Source organism: Musa acuminata, chromosome BXJ1-1, assembly GCF_036884655.1.
Source record: "Musa acuminata AAA Group cultivar baxijiao chromosome BXJ1-1, Cavendish_Baxijiao_AAA, whole genome shotgun sequence".
NCBI classification, from domain to species: Eukaryota; Viridiplantae; Streptophyta; class Magnoliopsida; order Zingiberales; family Musaceae; genus Musa; species Musa acuminata.
Genome location: NC_088327.1, coordinates 32,438,454 through 32,459,594, shown reverse-complemented (window position 1 = coordinate 32,459,594; position 21,141 = coordinate 32,438,454). Strand labels below are relative to the sequence as shown.

At 33.0% G+C, this 21,141-nt stretch overlaps 1 protein-coding gene and 1 long non-coding RNA gene across 2 annotated transcripts; one reads left to right on the top strand and one right to left on the bottom strand.

Moving 5' to 3' along the window:
* Positions 1-10,695: 10,695 nt before the first annotated feature.
* On the top strand, positions 10,696-19,275 carry LOC135677776 (vacuole membrane protein KMS1-like). Its single transcript, XM_065190169.1, has 8 exons — positions 10,696-10,926; positions 12,522-12,733; positions 12,967-13,045; positions 13,534-13,839; positions 16,387-16,541; positions 16,825-16,941; positions 18,479-18,664; positions 18,796-19,275. The coding sequence occupies exons 1-8, from the start codon at positions 10,875-10,877 to the stop codon at positions 18,958-18,960; spliced, it is 1,272 nt and encodes a 423-aa protein (XP_065046241.1). The 5' UTR covers positions 10,696-10,874; the 3' UTR covers positions 18,961-19,275.
* A 234-nt stretch (positions 19,276-19,509) lies between these two features.
* LOC135587580 (uncharacterized) lies at positions 19,510-20,108 on the bottom strand. The gene is made up of 3 exons (XR_010475916.1): positions 20,009-20,108; positions 19,765-19,877; positions 19,510-19,640 (listed from the first exon to the last, which is right to left on the bottom strand). It is a non-coding gene; the product is annotated as an uncharacterized LOC135587580 (long non-coding RNA).
* Positions 20,109-21,141: the final 1,033 nt, after the last annotated feature.

Here is a 21,141-nt window from a genome sequence, read left to right as displayed (position 1 = left end):
CCAAAGTTCAAGAAGAAACCTCTATAGAAATTTTTTGACAACAATGGCTGGATGTACGCTATTTTGTTTCCGCATCAGTTTTTATTGTGTTTCTATTATAATGATTTAGAAACACAAGTTGGTTTCAGTGATTTCTTACAAGAAAACTCTATTGTAATCTTTTAAGAGTTCCCCTTATCTTTTTTAAAAGCTTAGAATTCTGTCTAAGGGAGGTGTGAGACTTGTAAAGGTTCTCTCCTAAATCTGTGAAAAGGATAAAGAGTTGTAAAATGTTAGTTGATCTTCACCTATTGAAAGAAGATCATTAGTGAAAGTCGGTGGCCTCAAAGGAGGAGGAATCAATAGTAGACGTAGGTCGTGACGACTGAACCACTATAAATTCGGTGTGTTATTTTCCTTTATTATTTACTTTTATTGTTTACTGATTTTATTTCTCACTCCACTTTATACTTACTTTAAGTCAAGCTCACTTTCGATATCGGTTTTCATCGAACGAAAATTTTAAAATCATCGAAAGTTTTTTATAGCACTAATTCACCCCTCCCCCCCTCTTAGTGTCATTCACGATCGTAACAGTTGGTATCAAAGCCAAGTTTTTTTCAATTGGTTTAACACTTAAGAGAGACTAAATGGCTTTTTCCAGCAATCAAAAGGGTCACTTTATTACTCGTCCTCCAATGTTCAATGGGACAGACTACACTTATTAGAAAATACGAATGCAGATTTTTTTTATTTCCATGAATTTTAATTTATGGAATGTCGTTGAAAGTGATTTTCAAAAGTTTTTTAAACCAATGAACGAATAAAATGATTTAGAGAAGAAAACTTTTTCCTTGAATGTTAAGGCGATAAATGCTTTGTTTTGTGCTTTAGACAAGAATGAGTTTAATTGTGTTTCTATATGCAAAACTGCACATGATATTTGGCATACACTCAAAGTTACATATGAAGGCACAAGTAGAGTTAAAGAATAAAAAATTAATCTTTTGGTACATAGTTATGAATTATTTAGAATGAAACTAAGCGAAACTATTGGTGACATGTACCCCCATTTTATAGATATCGTCAATAGTTTAAAAGCTCTTGGTAAATGTCTTACTAATTTTGAACTTGTTAATAAAATTCTACGATCCTTTCCAAAAAAACTGGGATCCAAAAGTGACAGCAATACAAGAAGCAAAGGACTTGAACAATTTTCCTCTTGAAGAACTTATCGAGTCTTTAATGACCAATGAAATAACTTATATGATACATGATGAACATGAGAACAATCTTCCAAAGAACAGGAATGATATGATACTTAGAACTAAAGAAGACCACTTAGGTGAAAACTCAAGTAATGATGATGATGACTTTGGCACTCCTTACAAGAAAATTTAAAAAATTCATTAAAAAAATAAAACAAGTCTTGTAAAACAAGATACTAGGAATAAAAATGAACTCAAAAAGGACATGGTCATCTGTTATGAATGTAAAAATCTATGGTACTTCAAAAGTGAATGTCCGAAGAAGCTACCAAAGAAAAAAAAAAACACTCAAGGTGACTTGGGATGAATCGAGTACATCCAAAGAAGAGGAGCAAACCAACAAAGACGAAGTGGCAAGCTATGCATTAATGACATTTGGCAATGAGGTATGTAACTTAAATGAATCTTTTTTATCTTACGATGAATTACATAATACATTTCATGACTTGTTTGATGAATTTAAATTAGTTGGTAAAAACATAAATTGTTAAAAAGGGATCATGCTTCTCTTTCTAGTAAATTTAAAAAATTAAAAAAAATTAAAAAATCAACATGATAATTGCATGTTAACTCCTTGCACTAAGTGTGAAGAGTTAAATTTACTTAAGAAGGAAAATATATTACTACAACAAATATTAGAAAATTTTAAAATTTATAACAAATATTTAAACATGATCTTTGTTAACAAATATTATATACATAGAAAAGTAAGAATTGGTTTTGTGAGTAGCAACACACAACAAAAGCTAACTATGACTCACATTACATGTTTTCCCTAAAAATAAATATAATTTTTATGGTAGATACAGACATTATACCTATAAATGTTCATTTAAAAGATATAGTTCACACAAATTAATTTGGGTTCCTAAAGGAACCATAAATGACTCAATGACAAAAGTTAATATAGATAGATCTAATCATGAGGGACCCAAAGTTAAATGGGTTCCTAAGAGTAAACCCCCTTTCTTGTAGATATGTCTACAATAAAAAATACAAGCAAGAGATGGTATATTGATAGTGGATGCTCAAGGCAGATGACCGGAGATCCAAAATATTTTTCTAAGCTTACTAGGAAAGATGAAGGATATGTCACCTTCAGAGACAACAATAAGAGAAAATTTATTAAAAAAGAAATATAGGTAATAAGTCAAACATTTTGATTAAAGATGTTTTATTAGTAGATGGTTTAAAACATAACTTGCTAAGGAGAGAACCTTAGCAAGGAGAAAACCTCTTGATTGTTACAACACTTTCTTCTTTTCACAAGCTTAGGAGAGAACCTCCATACTTAGGAGATAACCTCTAAATTTAAGAAAGAAGAGACTCAATACTTTTCAAGAGAGTTTACACACTTCAAATCATAAGTTTTTATTCATGCACTAAGCAAGCATGAGTGGGGTATTTATAGACCCCAAATGACTTCAAAAATGGGTCAAAATTTTAAATCCTTGAGTTTTCGGGGTACTAGCAGTACTACCATCACCTTGAGTGGGACAACTATTAGCACTGGCAGAACTACCGTCGAAACTCCTAGAAAAGCACAACCTATGCTTTTTGGCTCTCAAGCGATACCACCGCCTAGGCCAATCTCAGGCCACTGAATTAGCCTCCTAATAGGCCCAATTCGGCCCTGATTTAGGCCTAATGGGCTTCTAATTAAGTTGGTATGGTTACGACCCAAAACAAACTCAATTAGACTCCAAACGACTTCGATCAAGACTTAACCACTCTAATTATAATCATGAAGCCTTCAGCACGTTGTCCAACATATCATCTACTCATTCGACACTTCGTTCGAATCTCTAGTGGATCATCTTTTCCTTCAACATATTGCTCGATCTATTAGTATATTGACCTCTCACAACATCCGATCTTCTTGGAGCAATACTCAATCCTTCCAGCCCGATGTCCGAACTCATAGCACGAAGTCTATTCTTCGGCATTTCAACCAATCCTCTGACCTAACATCTAATCTTTACATGATGCTTTCTAGCCCAATGTCTGATTCTCCTACTTCGACAATTTGACCTTCGATGGTTCGAGTCCATGATCGAAGTTTTCCTACGTTACTTATCTTAAAATCATATTAGTCCATAAATTCATCAATTGATTTTATCATCAAAATCCAAGATTCAATAACACCACCACCTGCAGCACTAGCAAACATTATTTGTGCTTGTTGACTGACTCAAGCGGTACCACCGCTTGGGCCTAGCAGTACCACCACCCAAGCCCACATCAGGCCATTGGTTTGGCCTTTTAACGAGCCTAATTTAGCCTAGGTTCAAGCCCATTGACTTTCTCGATAAGTTGGCATAGTTTCGGCCTAATACCAACTTGATTTGACCTAAAGAGACCTCGATTAAGACTTTAACAATCCAATCACATATCGAGCATAATTACAAAGCTTTTAACATGTTTCACACTATTTCGTCATGTTGTCTGATTTTTTGGCACATCATCCTTTCCTTCAACACATTGTCCTTTCCTTCGGCATATCATGACATCCGATCTATCAACATATCGCTCGATCTATCGTCATGTCGACTTTCTCATGACATCCTATCTTTTGGTGCAATACTCGATCGTTCCAATATGATGCCCGAACTTATAGTATAATGTCTAATCTTCGGTATGTCGACCAATCCTCTAGCTCAATATTCAATTTCCGACATGATATTTTTCCCGACACAACATCTGATTCTCCTACGTCGACAATTTGTCCTTTAATGGTTTGAGTCCGTGATTGAAAGATTTTCAGCATCACTTATCTCAAAAGCATATTAGTTCATAGACTCAACAATTGATTTTATCATCAAAATCTGAGATTCAACACCCCCCTTTTAGTGCCATTAAGAATATAACATCTTCCTCAGTTCTTTCCTTTTTTTTAATTGTATCTTCCCTTACTTGTTATAACTTGTATTGAAATAATTTGTGGATCTCTATCAGAATCTTCTTACATTTTGCAATATTTGGATACCCGTCAACCAAATGAATTGCTAATATGATAATTCATGTTTATCTTTTGGGTATAATCTCAAGCTTTATCATGTGCCTATTACTTTAGTGTCATATTACTACCAAAATTGAATTAAATAAATAAAGTTATGTTTAACCCTAATTAGAAATAACAAGGTGTGATTCTATATAATAAATCCTACTTTACCATTATAAATATGTCAATTAACCTATTCAAAATTAAATATATAAAATTGACTCAATATAGGTATGAATTCATAATTAAATACACTAATCATAACATTTGAAACACTAATGACTCCTTAATTAGCTCTCTTTTATTATGATAAACATGTCAAATACTCTAATAATTACTAAATACATAAATAAAAGGTCAAATAATGATAATTTATCATTAAATATACTAATTATAGTATTTAAAAATCTAATTAAACCCTAATTAACTAATTTTATCATTATAAATATGTCAAACATCCTAAGGGGCATTAAATATATAAATTTAATCTACTATAGGCCAAATTACCATAAAAGTATTATTAAATATATCGATCCACCTTTAACATAGTTAATTACTCCTTAATTATTCCTCTTTCACCACGGATCAAATTTTAATCAAATATATTAAAAATACTAATCATAGTATTAATATAGTTAATTAATATTTAATTGATCATTTTTTATTATTATAAATATGTCAAACACCTTAATAAGTATTAAAGATATTGAATTAATCCGATATAGATCAATTTTTATTAAATCATCATTAAAACCACTAATCATAATATTAAAAAAGTTTAATTAAAACATAATTAAACCTATTTCACTCTCATAAATATGTAAATCACTTAAGTATGCATGAAATATAAAGATTTTACCCATTAAATATCTAAGTTTAAAAAATCATTATTTAATATACTAATTGCACCTTTAAAAATCTTAATTACTCCCTAATTAAAACTATGCTACCATCATAACGACCTCAATCAATATATTAGATATTGAGAATATAGAACTGGTTTAATCATCTCATAAATCATCAAAAATTGAGAAAAAATATATATATTTTTGTTAGATAGTTCTTTCTCTAACCTAGGTATTAATCCTTTCTAATTAGCCTCCCAAGCTTGATTGAATCTTAGTTTTATAGAATTCAAAAGAGTGTAAATGAGAAAATAAGATAAATATGTGAGTACGAAAATGATTGAGTGAGTATATGAGCTAGAAAGAGTAAAAGAGAAGAGAATGAAAGAATAGAAAGGGTTTAAAAATCCTTAGATTTGATTTAAACAATTAAAAACACCATTGAATTCAACAAATCCTAGCTATTGATCTATATTAGTTGAAATCTGAAAGTTATCGATCGGTATGGGTTGGTGATGATCGGATTTTGATTATTCCGACTAGTATAGATCTTATATCGAGCAATACAAGGTTATGGATCACTTGATACGGGGTGGTCTATGTTCTGGTCTCCTGTCTCACTGATACATGTGCCCATACCACCTGGTATTAATCGGCATGACAAATCATATTTGTGGCATCTTGATAATTAAGCGTAGTTCTTATATTCGACACTAATATTGGTGACGTAGGACAAGTAATAGTTAGATTTAAGCATAGTTCTTATATTCGACACTAATATTGGTGACGTAGGATAAGTAATAGTTAGATTTCTTTTGATGATAAAGAAATAGAAACGAGGAAGAGGAAGATAATAATGAGAAGATAATTGAAAAATAAAAGAAAAACTATCAGACTCTCTTTATCTCAAGAAAACACGTAGTACTTGTAATTCCGTACATCTTGCACATGAATGATAGAAAACTTACCATCGGAAACATAACGATCACGTTGCATCACTCGCACATGATGTGAGAACACAATTCGAATTCATTGTATAGTGCAACCATGATGACTACCGAGAAGTAGAATAGCCATCACTACATTATCACTATGAACCATTCAAGGTCTCAGATTTGGCAAATTGGAATCAATTGTTAACATCATATTGTGTGGCACATGAAACAATGATGGAAGGTTGCAATCATGAGTAAATTTTATGATTTGGAGTTTGTGATGAGATGGGGAATATAATCTTAAAGTTTTTATATTTTAATTAAATTATTTTTGTATTGTTTTAAACGGATTTCACATGCATGTCCAAATATGCACCTGTGTACCGCAGCAAGAATAGACTCCACATTTATGTCCACAAATGCACCCACATTAGTGCATATCCACAAAATTGCATGTTCCATGAAGTCTCGCAGTAGCATACAACATAACCGGTCGTGATGTTCTGAATGTGCTTCTTCTTGTTTGGATATCTGAAGTAACTATTCGGACCATGTTTTCAGGGTTGAACTAACGAAAAGGAGGGGCTATACTGTTGGTGAAGCTCTATTTCAACCATCTATCTTGGGGTCTAGAGGAGTATGGTCTGGTAGAACAGCTGCTTTGTAGCATCTCAACCATTTCTTCCGAGAACCGTCGTCAACTACTTGAAAATACCATGTTGCGTGGTGCACAGCTTCATATATTTATAATTTTATTAGAAAAAAATAGTTATACATATAACTTCTTTTTCTGTGTGTAACATATATAAGATCCATACAGAATTATGATTACCTTTCATCCTTTCTCAATTTTGTATATTTGAAGAATTTATCTGGCATTTGGTGGTACCACGGTTGACAATAGCGATATTACCGTCGAAACTCTCGTGCTTTCTGACTCTCAAACGAAAAAAGACACCACCATCTTAGTCAATCTCAGGCCTCTGATTTGATATTTCAATAGATCCAATTTGATCATAGTTCAAGTCGAATGGATTTCTAATTAAGTTTGCATGATTACGATCCAAAACTAATTCAATTAGACTCTAAAAAAATATATGATAAATTTATTTTTTATCATATTATTTTTCCGCAAACACTGACGTATTTTCTTTTCATTCACCATTACTACAAACAATTAGCCCATACGAGACACATTCTTGGTTGCTTAAGAATAGAACTGGCTGGAGAACTATGTTAACTATTCAATACTATCTGCAGTGTAAGTGTCTCTCCATAATGATGAAGTTTTATAACTAAGTATTTTTACTGCTGTCACCATTCATTGTCATCGTTAGGTGCTGAATATTCATTGTTCCCAGTGCTTTTATCTGAACCAGCTTGTCCCTGCATGCCATATATACTCCTGTGCTAATTAAACAATTCATATATATATATATATATATATATATATATATATATATATATATAAGATTATCTGAACTAGAGACCTTGTGAAGTAGGCATTGCATCTGACAAGGGGAGATTAAATGTGTTTTTGGGATCCATGTGCATGTTAGAATCCTTAACTTTCCCCGCCGGTTTAGTCAAGCAAGTTAGAGAAAGACAGAAGACATTCGTCATTCATGGATGCAGAAATTGCAGACATTTAATTTTCACCATTTTATGTAACTTTTTGAGGCTCTTTTTCCGGCACGAAGTAGCAGCCACATATTTGTGCCCATTTTTCTGATGAGGCAATCCTTCGTTACAGCCGCCGAGAATACAAGCCAGAGAACATATCAAAGAATTCAGCCCACATATTTGGCCGAAGTTGCTTTCCCTCGGAACCAGCATGCGACGAAGGAGAAGGCAGATTACAATGAAACTGGACCAACCATTCGTTGTTCATCGGAAATGGGCATTTTCTTGTATGTTGTGCATATCTTTGTAATTACTGTGTAGCATTTTGTCGTACCTGCGTTTGTAATCACTGTAAAACTCTTTCTCTCATCTCTCTCCCGAATGCTCGTGTAGCATTTTGTTGTACCTGTCGTATATATCTTGGAAATCACTGTCAAAAGGTGGCAAACACGATGCACCGTCTTCTTTGTCTCCTTTCCTCTGCATGTGAAAATGCCATGTAGTGCTAATGGTAAAGCTCTCTGGCGTGCATCATTAAGATTCTCTCTTCTGTTCTTCCTGCAGAGACCTCTAATTTTTTAGATTGGCAAAACTAACATTCAATAATTTTTTATCTTTTCGTCTGTATCTTCTCGTTAAAAGAACCAACTCATATAACTAAAAAATATATATATATTTGCTGATTTTGACTCTTAGAAAGTTATTTATTCAAAAATATCAAAAAATTATTATTTAAATTTCCAAACAGAGACAATTTTGGTTAAATTTTTATCTAAAAAATTTAATATTTAAATATCTAAAAAAAAATTTAATGAATACAAAGCTTGGTCAAAATAAGCTGAAATTTTTAGGATGAAATTTTCTAGACACCCATATGATGGGGATATATGAGAAAATTTTTTGTTTTTAGAGATTTTTTATATTTACTAGATTATTCAACATTTGAACCATCTATCTTTTTCTAATTTTTCCCTTTTTTTAATTTTCAGCATAATGTGATGGATCTATGTAATGTTTTTTTATACTAGAGCTTCTAAATAGGTGAAAAAATTTATGATACAAATTTGATCCACAAAACTCAAGCCCTAATATCAATTACACTATTTCTAGGTCCATTTCAAAAATAGAATAACTGATGCAAGGATTCGTCAAAATGCTATTAATTTTTTTTGAAACTTTTGAATGACATCCAGAGAGACATTTATGATTTTTTTTTCTATTATAAAGTTTTTTTTATTTTTTCTAGGTTATTCAGCATTTGAACAATCTTTTTTTTTGCTTTTTTTTCATTTTTTTTTATTTCTATCAAAAATGTAATGGATCCATGCAATGTTTTTAAATACTTGAGCCTCAAAATAGGTGAAAACCTATGATAAAAATTTGATCGAAAAAACCCAAACCCTAATATCAAATATAACATTTTTGGGTGAAATAAAAAATAGTATATATGATACAAGGACTGATGAAATATTATGAACTTTGTATAAAACCTTTGGATGACACCCAGATGAACATTTATAATATTATTTATTTTAGAGGTTTTTTGTTATTTTCCTAGTTATTCAACATCTAAATAGTTTATCTTTTTTCTAATTTCTCTATTTTTTTATTTTCACAAAAATGTGATAGATCCATATAATTATTTTTTTAACCCTTAAGCTTCTAAATAGGTAAGAAACCTATGGTAAAAAATTGATTCAAGAAAACCCAAGCAAATTGGTATCAGATATAATACTTTTTATGGGTGAAATAAAAAAAATAATATATCTAATATAAGGAGTAGTCAAAATGATATAAAATTTTCATGAAACCTTTGAATAACACCTAACACCCAGATAGATATTTATGATATTTTTTCTATTTTAGGAAATTTTTGATATTTTTCAAAATATTCAACATGTGAAAAGTCTATCTTTTTTAAAAAAAATTCTCTAAGTTTTTGTTTATTTCCATCAAAATATGATGAATCTATGCAATGTGTTTTGACATTTGAGTTTTCAAATAGGTGAGAAACTTATGTTAAAAATTCAATCCAGAATACCCAAGCCCTAATATTAGAAACACTATTTGTAGGGTGAAATCAAAAAATAGTATGTCTAATATAACAATCGATCAAAATACTGTGAAATAATTTTTTGATATTTTCAAGATAAATTTAACTTTTTAAGGGTCAAAATTAATAAATAAATTTTAAAATAAAAATAATGGCCATATAGACCTTTCAAATTTATTTTTATGTTTTTCTAAATAATTTAAATAATTTAGTTTTTTATTTCTACAATATATAAATATAATTAAGTTGATATTAGTATATTAGTATATTATTTAATATAATTTAATATATAAATATATCAGTATATTATTTAATATAATTTATTGTTGATATTAAGTTGAATTTACTGATTTTGATACTTAAAAAGTTCAAAATTTATCCAGAAAATATCATATATATATATATATATATATATATATATATATATATTTTCTGGATAAATTTTGAACTTTTTAAGTATCAAAATCAGAAAATATACTATTTTTAAAAACATAAAAAATAAAAAAATAGACCATTCAAAATTATTTTTAATTTTTAATTTTTAAATATTTTTATTTTTATTTTTAAAATACACAAATATTGTTATTATATTACTCTTTACTTTATAGTTAAAAAATAGTTTTAAATTTATAATTTGAATTTTTTTATAATTTAATATATTTTTAATAATATAAATTGATATATATATCAGTAAATTATCGAATATAATTTTATTTAAAATCAATCTAATTTTAGGTTAATTGAATCGGTTCATGGTTCATTAAAAGAGATAAAGAAACGATCCAACTTTTAAAGAAAAAAAATAAATATTATTAAAGGATTATTTTGTCATTTCGAGAAATTAAGGTTCGAAAGTTCTTAAGGAATTTTTAAAACGATTTGTTTTTCGAATATAAATATAAAATAATATATATACGTATTTATTTATCTATATTTATATACTTTGGATCTCCGCGTAGCCGAGAAAGAAACGAGTCCTTTTTTTGTCGCATCCGTTGTGACACGATTGATGCGTCAACAATCTCTTTTTAACTTTGCCTTTGGTTTGCTTGTGTCTTTGCCCCTTGCGAGTTGCGATCCTAATTTTCGCAACCCTCGGGCCCTATTGGATTCCCGCTGCGTGCCCGCGTGTTTCGGCGTCCCAGATTTGTTCCTTAGGGTTCGACGGAGATGGGTTCCAAGCAGGCGACAGCGGGCGAAGATTTAGGCCTGTTGATCGAAGGTAAGCATTTGTGTAACCAAATTCACTTGTCTTTTACAGTTGGCTTAAAGTTGCTGTTTTGGCGAAGGGTTTTGTCTGGGGGTGGTGAATTTGTATTGATTTAGAATCGGCGATGCTTCGATTTTTTTTTTTATCCCTTTCTTTCATTTTGAATGATATCTTCGTCGTCAGCCAAGTGCTAACACTGTTGGCACTGTGTATAGATATTTCATCCTGGTGGAATGGGCAAGAAATTTCATTGAGATGGTTAAAGATTTTTATTTACATTAGCAGCATTGTCTTTTTGCTGATGGATAGAAGGGAATCATTTGACATTTGATTTGATTAAAATGCTAAACATAACATGTAAAACTCAACTTGTTGAATTTTTGAGAGATGTTTGGAAAGTTGGGCAGGTTGGTAAGAGACCTAATTCATTATCAATCCTGCATTAATTAGTCCTCATGGATCTATCCTCTTGTTTCATGCAACATCGAGGGCACATTTTCCTTTTCTGTAAGACTAATTTGGACTAAAAATATGGATCTGCAGTTCTCATGAATCTTATCCACAAAATACTACTTCTAGTTTCCATTGGTGGTCCCTGAACAATGTTTGGATATAATTGTTTAAATTGAATTATATCATGAATTTGATGGTCTTTTAAGTAAATGGATATGGTTTTTAATCTGATAGATAAGTAGCTAGACATTTATGAATTATCTTCGTACCAATTTAAGAACTAACTCTTACTCTTTTCCCATTATGCAGAAGAAAGATTGTTTTTACTTTGGAGGTCATTATAGTTTTTGTTATTGGAAGCTGGATAACACAAATTCTTAGAATTGATTATATATTTCCAGGAGCTTAGCTGTATACTAGATTAGAATTTTAATTTGATAATGTCAATTTTTAAGTCGAAACAAAAAAGATTGAACTTATGATTGACTGACTGATAACTTGTGATCGAGTTCCATTGTTGCTCTTAAATATCATTTGAATATTCATGGATATGGTTTTTAAGACAATATTAAAAAAGTCCAGGACCATACCACTAGTGGTCTCATCTTTGACTATAGTCGTCGAGATTGACATCTTGGATAAATTATTATTATCTATTGATATGGTTAGATGTATTACATCAATTAGTACATATAGACCAGATAAGATATTGATATGACACTTTTGCTTATGGAAGAAACTGTAAATATGCCTTTGGTTTCCTCCCAGCATAACATCTCAATTACATCTCCTGCCCTCTATTCAGCATCTTGGATTGACCATCAATGTGATTGTGGCAGGAGTAATCATCCTGATTTTAGTTCTTTGTGAGGAAAAGAACTCGTGCTAGAAGTTAAGACAATTATCTTATTTCGGCCATGCATGATGGGATGTGACATGTTATGCAGGTGGCCACATACTCTTGCCAATCTTGGCAATGGTTGCCAGTCTAGGATGTGTCCACATCAGAGCAAAATTTTATTATGGAACAACAATAGCATATATATTGATGAAAATGATTTTCTGTTGTTTTGTTGAAAATTATTAACTATTTCTAAATATCTAGTAATGTTCTTAGATAATTTGTATCTTAAGTTTGTAATTTTCTGTTGCAGAACTCAAGAAAAGACATCAAAGGGATTTGCAGAACTTAACATTGACAACTCAACCCTTGAAGACAATGTGGCTTTTCTTGTTTGCCACATTGCAATATCTTAGGCAGACGCTTCTATATGTTTTAAGGAAAGGTGATTGGCTTGTGGCATTGACTATCTTGGTAACAGCTCTTGGTCTCTTTCTTGTGAATGGTGATGTTTCCAACGAAAAGGTATTTGTTAAATTATTATAAGCTTCTTAGAAGAACAATTTTCTAAATATTTTTTATGATTATGTTCACTCACTTGGATACACAAGGATTATGACTGTATGGAACAATAATTGTTGTTTTTTTGGACGTCGAGAAACTTAAATAATATAGAGATTTTTGCTAACTAGATGATATTGTTCAAATAATCGTTTTATTGAATTTGTTTTTGACCATGGTGATATTATTGATTCCAGCATGTTCAAGAGTTCCTAAACTACACAACATTTGGTTTGTGGTGGATAGCACTTGGGGTGACATCATCAATTGGGCTGGGTAAGTGTATGTTGCATTTAGGAGTTGAGTGAATTTGATTATTCAACCTGTTCATTAATTTGGGCTGATAAACATCTGCAAAGAAGATTTATAAGAAGCATCTTAAGTATCATCTTGGTTCACAATAGAGCTTTTCTCTGTCTAATGGCATATAGCCTTTTGTATGTGATTAAGTAGAGTGAGAAACACTTATCAAGTTATCTTGCAGGGCTAATACATAATGGAACAGTTTATGAATTATCAACTAAACAAAATAACATCAACAACTGCCATGTAAGCTTCCTTTTGCACAAGTCCAATATATAATTATTAAATTTTTGTATTCATTAAATTTATTGGTTCTATCAGAGCCATCTGCATGTACCAAAATCGATGCACTATTTTACTGTAATTAAATTATTCCTAGGCTAATTTTGTGTTTATCTGCTGATGAAGTATGGAACCAGTTCATAATGAAATGCTCATCAACTTTCCTTGCTTTTTGACAGGGTCTGGATTGCACACATTTGTGTTGTATTTGGGTCCCCATATTGCATTTTTTACAATCAAGGCCATGAATTGTGGTCGAGTTGATCTCAAAACTGCTTTATATGACACTATACAGTTGAAAAAGCGACCTTCATGGCTTGAAAAGGACTGTTCTGAGTTTGGACCACCATTATATGAATCATTACCTGGTTCCCTAGTCAGGGTTCCCATCAGCAGTATTCTACCTCAGGTTCAGCTAGAGGCCATTCTTTGGGGGTTGGGTACTGCCCTTGGAGAGCTTCCTCCTTATTTCATTTCAAGAGCAGGTATCTTTTGATATTTTTCAATACATAAACCTCAATTTGGGTTCTTGAAAAACCTTCTGTCAGCAATTTTAGTTGTAATTATTAAGCTAAAGCAATTAACATTTAATTTCACAAGGTTTTGAGAGGAGGATATAGTTTTTCTACAATTTAGGTTCTCTTATAACATGGCTTCTGAACATTTATATTTTGTCCTTATCAGCTAGTTGTCCTTTTAATATCTGTCTTTCTATCATTATTTTAAGACACTTGCTTTCTCTTTGACTTCTATTCAACAAGATGGAGAGATTGATAAAAATATTATTCGTAGAATAAAAACATGATGATTAAAATGGCAAGGGGCATCAGAAGTCTTATGTGATCATCGGATACTTTTGAGATTAAAAGAAAAATTTTATAAGACAGTTATGAGATCAACAATATTTAATGAATCGAAGTGTTAGATAGTGAAGAAATATCATATACAAAAAGTTTGTGTTACCGAGATGTGAATGATGAGATGAATATATGAAGTTACTAGGAAGGATAGGAAAAAAAATACTTTTATTCGTGAATAATTAAGTATCGCTTTGATAGAGAATAAGACGGGAGAAAATCGTTTAAGATGGTATAGGCATGTGCTTAAAAGACTTCCGAATACGGTAATCAGAAGAGACAAAATGATTAGTGTTAGTTGGTTGTGGTACAAGAAGAGGTAAAGGAAGACCTAAAAGGACCTTAATAGAAATTATAAATAAGGATTGAAGTACTGTAAACTTAACTAAACATATGACTTTTTACATATTCTAATGGCAGTAAAAGATCCCAATTAATTGGGACTTATGGCTTTGTTATTGTTTTTGTTATATATGTTTTATGCTAGATGCATAAATTCTAAATAACTAAATTTTGGGTGAGGATCCAATGCACTATGCCTTAGAAAAAGGTGCAAAGGCTTATTCATATTGTTGTTATATTTGTCCTTTTTTGTTATGTTGTTTGATACAAATGACTATAAGCCTAAAGAGAAATATCTCTAAAAACAAAATGCAACATATTTGAAGAGATACAGTTTGCATTAATACTTCAGGTTAGTCAGTTGTCCAGAACCCACCTCCTCTAGTAGAGAGGGCAGCCTGCTAAAACCAATCTGCAGCATGGTTCTGATTCATGAAGACCAAATAAAGCACCTTTAGAAGAGGATGCTTTGAGAAGAAGGTGAACATCCTTGAGGATATTTCTGCAGAAACCACCTTTGTCTCCAACAGAAATAATCTCTTTAGTCTGAAGAATCACCTTCAATTTAAAGAGCCGTGAAAATCTTAAAAACAATAAGAGTCCTTCACAAAGATCCCTCAATTCATCTTCATGTTCACATGCTATCAGAGAACATCTTCTCCAAAAGATCTCTGCCAAAATGGTCTCCATGCTAGCTTCACCAACACCCTCAGCGTAACACTATTGGAATTGATTTTAACACAAGACTAATGGGAATCCTTTTGAGCATCTACTTTGGTTTTCACTAGACTGAAATATATTATTGTCAAGTATCATGTATCTTTATGTCATTGATCCTCCCAGACCTTGCATTGGCATCGGCAGGAGCCTTGTGCACTGGGATGATTCATCTTTTTACACTTGTAAGAATACAAAAAAAATGAATTTGCCACTTTGCGATAGGAAAGTGAGACTCTATCTTGTTTCTGACAGCCAACAATTTTTTCTCCAATGAATTCCTTTTTTCTTGGCATTGGTGGTGAGATTGGCCTCATAGCATGGTCTTTAGACCAAGGTTTGCAATTTAATATGGCATGGTACTAACGACATTTAGCAGTCCAAGGACCAGGGTAGACAATACATCCAGTACAGGACTTGTACTGATTGGTATGCTTGGTACAAGGCCTATGCCGCCTAGTACAGTATGGTACAAGCCCTATACTTGCCTTGTTTTTGGTTTTTCAGTTTTTTTCAGTCATTTTTCCGAAACTGGGGGTGCATACTAGCATATTGACATGCTGTACATTGGTAAGGACCTGTAGGGTACTGGTCTGTGCCCTGAACAATACAATATCGGTACACGAAAGTGCAAATCTTGTTTTAGACAAAGTTATAATAGATGCATGGATTAAATGATTATTTAATGAACCATCAGAGACTATTCATCACAAATCATATCGTTATGTGTTGATGTCGTATTAGGTGCTGTTGTCATGGATTGATATGATAGTAGCTTAAGCATGACTTTGAAGTAGTGGAAAATGCAAGTATGTTGTCCAGACCTGAACCAGCAAAATTGGGGCTGAATGGGTGATATTTAGTAGTTGAATATCTGATCTGTTGCATCTTTCCATGATTACACCATTGCTTTTCTCTTTCTAGTTTACTAGTTTACATTAAACAAAATCTTCATTTTTATTGTTATATTCTATGATCTAGTTTTATGGTCATTTAAGTATTTAGAAGTTATTTGACATTAATTTTTTTGGGTATTTTTCTACTGATTTCTTTTTTCTTTCCAATTTTAGACTAGTCAGTTTGATATTTGTTTGTATAACACAAAATGCAATGCAGCAAGCTTGTCTGGAAACAAATTGGAAATGGAGGAATTTAATGCAGCTTCATCAGAAGAAGATGGTTTTCTGTCTGCTTATGTGAATCAAATTAAATGCTGGCTCCTCACTCACTCCCAGTATCTTAACTTTTTAACAATATTAGTGCTTGCTTCAGTAAGCTTTCTTCCTTTTTCATATATAATATAAGTATAATATTTCATCTGTTGCATATTCTCCTCAATGCTAATTTGAATTTTTGTTTCTTTTAGATCTTGAATATGTAACTTGTGGTCTCATTTTATTTCCATCGAGGATAAATTTTCTTCTTTTCTTCTGCTACTTCTGTTAGTTCAAATTTTAAATTTAGTATTTATAAATGTAGCTGCTCAATTTGTAGACATAATTATTATGTGAATATTGCATCACTATTTCATGATCGGTGCTCAATGCAACTCAGGTACCAAACCCACTTTTTGATCTTGCTGGTATAATGTGTGGGCAATTTGGAATCCCATTTTGGAAATTCTTCCTGGCTACCTTGATCGGAAAAGCATTGATAAAGACTCACATTCAGGTAAGTCGTTGACCCTTGATCATTTTGAATTGTCAAGCATTTTGTGGAGTGTAGTTGCACTCTTCATATAAAATATGTGAACATTTTCTTCCTTTGATGACATTCATGCTTCATTCACTTTTTATCCTTTGTTTCATGAACTTTCTGTTTAATATTTATCAAGAACAGTGAAATAGTTTTCTCTCATTCACCATATATTATGATGTATTTTTAGGGTATGGTTGACTACTTAGGGAGAACTTTCAATTGAGAACATTTTCGATGGAATTTCATCATCAGTCCATGGGATGCAAATGCATCTCGCAGAAATTTAATCGAACATGTTAACCCGATCCATGTATAATGTATTTAAATTAAAAAAAGAGAAAATTTTTAAGACATGACCTGCGGTCTCAGAGGCACGATGATATGTACCTTGGCTGGCCACAGCCTCAAGAGTGGAGAAGAGGTGTACTCCATTTATCCTTGCTTGAGCATTTTGTTCATTGCCTGTTTGAGCTCTGCTCCATACAAACCATCTTTCCCCTTCTACGGCTGCCGATCATCTCAGCCACCTACTACGCCGTCTCCATTGCATGCTGCTCCATGGTCCAATGTTGCAGCACTGTCATCAGTGCTGCCTCCTATGCCATGAACACTAATGATGGTGTTGGGCCTGACACCTGCTTCAGATGTGCTCTGACATCTGATGTGCCAAACTCTTCTTCTTCCTAATCCCTTACCAATGTGTACTCTCCATCCACCTCCTTTCATCACCACCTCCCTCCCCTTTCTCAACAACATCTTCCTCCAACAACAAGAGTTACATCAAGCGTCACAAAATGCATAACCTAATGAAGGAAAACTCATCCAGATGTGCTCCGACACCTTGCCTGTCCCCTATGTCACTGCCTTGCAATCTTTCCAAAGAAGTTGAATGGCAGTGATGGAGTGACAGATCAACAGAGTAGTGTTGGAGCAATGTCTATGGAAGGTGACCAAAGATGAAGGCAACTTTGAAAATCCTTGATGAACACTCAACATGGTATTCTCGAAGGCAGCTGCCTGGTGGCTAAGGCTTCCACAATGCTGGATTTTAAGTGGGTCAATATATGCAGCTTTATCCTGTCACAAAAAACAGGTTATTTCTTAGACTCAATCCCAATAACTTGGATTGTAGAGGAGCGACCTTATTGTGAAACTAGTCCTACATTAACTTGCTACCCAGAAATACAGAAAAAGAGGCCAGAGGTCTTTTTTCCCATAGTAACCCTGTTTTATCCAATCAATTATTTCCTAGCTATTTGTTTTTTGTCCCCAGCAGGCCTGATCCCAAGCAAATTCTAGGTGATCCAAACAAGCTCATAATTGTTCAAAGCTTAAAGTCATGGGAGAGCTTACGCACCTAAATTTATGGCAGCATGAGTTGCACAATTTTTATAACTATAGGCTATATGCTTTTTTTAATCAGCATTCGTAATTGATTTTGTAGATAATTTTTTAGCATTGCCCTGTACTGTATTGTTTGGATGTACAAAGCTTTTATATGCTTTTGCAGACACTTTTTATTATTTCTTTGTGCAATAATCAACTCTTGGAATGGTTGGAGAATGAGTTGATATGGGTGCTTGGTCTCATCCCGGGTCTCCCTTCTGTGCTGCCCAATTTAATTGCCAAATTGCACATGGTTCAGCAGAAGTATTTGTCAACTCCAGTCCCAGAACCAACTCTCACAGATGGAAGGGTAAGCCGATTTAGGATAGGAGTTACCTTGTCCCAGCCATCACACTTGTTTGCCTTCTTGTTATTCTATTTCAACACAAATAAGCACTTTCATCAGGATACCATATTGATCTGATCTTTCTTATCCTTTAGGCAAAGCAGTGGAACCTTTCCGTCACTATGATATGGAATATTGTCATATGGCTTATGCTCATGAGCTTCTTTGTGAAAATAGTGACTGCTACAGCAAAAGGATACCTCAAGGAGCAGCAAGAATTGGAAATGACCAAAAAGAAACTGGCACTAAAATCTACCTGAGTCAAGCATGGGGTTTTTCTCACCAATTTCTTTCCGGTCAAGCAACATTATGTTAAGATTCAACAGCTGCTTTTTGTTCCATGTCCTCAGTGAAGCTCACTGTCTTACAAGAAAATTATAAGTTGTACAGGGTCGGTATTATTAGATGGCAGGTCCTTTTTTATCACCTGCCTGAGCACGTTGTGCATTCAATTCCGCTCCTTTTAATTTTTGAAACGTGAGAATTTAGCAATAGCAGCAGCAGCAGCTAATTCTCAAGTTATCTGACCATTGATTGTTTTCATAAGAGATCGAAGGATCAGTACCCATTATTTTTGTCGGTGCTTCTTTTGCTGTGAGTTTATTGTTTACCACAGAAATTTAATGAAGCAGAAAACTGATGTGCTGATACGGGTAATGGGTATCGATGCTCATGCCTTTGTTGCTTTTACACTCTGTTTATAATTGGGACATTTGGCTCGAATGTCACTTTTTTTTTTTCTCGTTTTTGTTTTTAATTGGTGGAAACTTCATGCATGGCTGTTCGAAACAAATTCCAGAACAGAAACGTCAACGTGTGGAACAAAATTTAGCATGACTGCAGTACCTTCAACTCACTTGGCCCGTATGAAAAGTTCTGGCTCCATCGCCGCGTGCAGTCCCCATGACATCATTCTCCGCACGTAGATCTCAGCAAGCTCCTGTGCATCAGAAAGTTAATCGACCGACTTCTAATTGCACCCTAAACTCATCATTTAGTAAATATCTGAGACTTCGATCCGTATAAGAAACTATATCTGGAAATTTGTATGAGATACGGATTACTTTGGAATGCGTGACAAAGATGATTGCATAGCAGTTCTCCTGTGACTTCCAGAACAGTTTTTTGGCATCGCTGGTGGTGAGTGATGGAAAAATTTCTGGCAAGGCCTTCGCCACTGCACACAAGATGTCGACCATTCATTATATGTGACTGCAAATTAGATAATGCTCATAGGGAATTTTGGACTAATGCAATCTACCAATGGAAAAGAAAGTTACAGGCTATGAACCATCTGTGCTTCATTACCAAGCACTTCATTATGGCGATCGTCGCTGATCAACAAAATATTGTAGAAATTTCCATGGTGATTTGCTATCCTTTTCCTATGCCCTCGCTCATGACCACCTAGAGAATCAAATCAAGGTCAGGAGGTTATCATGATGATCAATCAGTTCTGTTGACAGACCACTGGATGCTAAGGCCAGAGAAGACAAATAGAATATGTTGTTTCATGAATTGCCATGTGCAATCAGTCGCAGCTATTAAGAAATTAACTCACACTGATTTAACTCGCATGCATTAGTCATTCTCGAACCAAATGCAAAAAAATCATTCTGTGTGAGAGCAAACATTACAAGAACAACATGGGGAAAATGAGAATTAAATTGATCCATATTGAGTGATCATTATTGGAGTCCCAAAAATAATATTTTTTGTTTGCAAGGTAAGACAACATATATTAGTCCTCCCCAAATTCTGAAATTAATGGGATTTGTGCATTATATTGTCTTTTTTTCACATAACAAAGTGATAATTGGACTCTTAATGTATAACAAGCTCTACTAAATTCATCCTTCTACACACACACCCATATATCATGCCTGTTCTAGTACATCATCAAGAAGCAAATCAATAACGACTAACATAGAAGGGACAACTTTAAGATGATGATTAAGTTCTTTACAATCCTTTAAATCATAGAGTGAATTTTTTTTTGCATATTTAAAGTATTTGAAAAAAAACTTACTGAGAAAACACACTTGATGGCAGATTGTGGTAGACATTTTGTTTTCTTTGTTTTTCAGGAATAAAGCGATCGATAATAGGGCGTTTCAGCAATCAAGCGAATGGCCATTATGACTTAGGCACTAGGTGGAGCTGATTAGAAGGATGTAACCATAGAACAGTGCAACTAATGCCGAGCACAAAAAAGTAAAAGATTTTATCATATGTTGGACACAAAAAATGTACTGGATCTTAAAAAGCATGGGAATGTGTAAACATATCAAGATCTATTCAGGAAAAGAAAAATTAAACAACATCAACCATTTCCTTGTGCTACATCTAATGTATTGGTTTGTGCTGAAGAGTTTCAGTGCAGATTTACTTCCAAGGAACTGAAAGATAACAGGTTATTGTAGAAAAAACTACAGGATTAA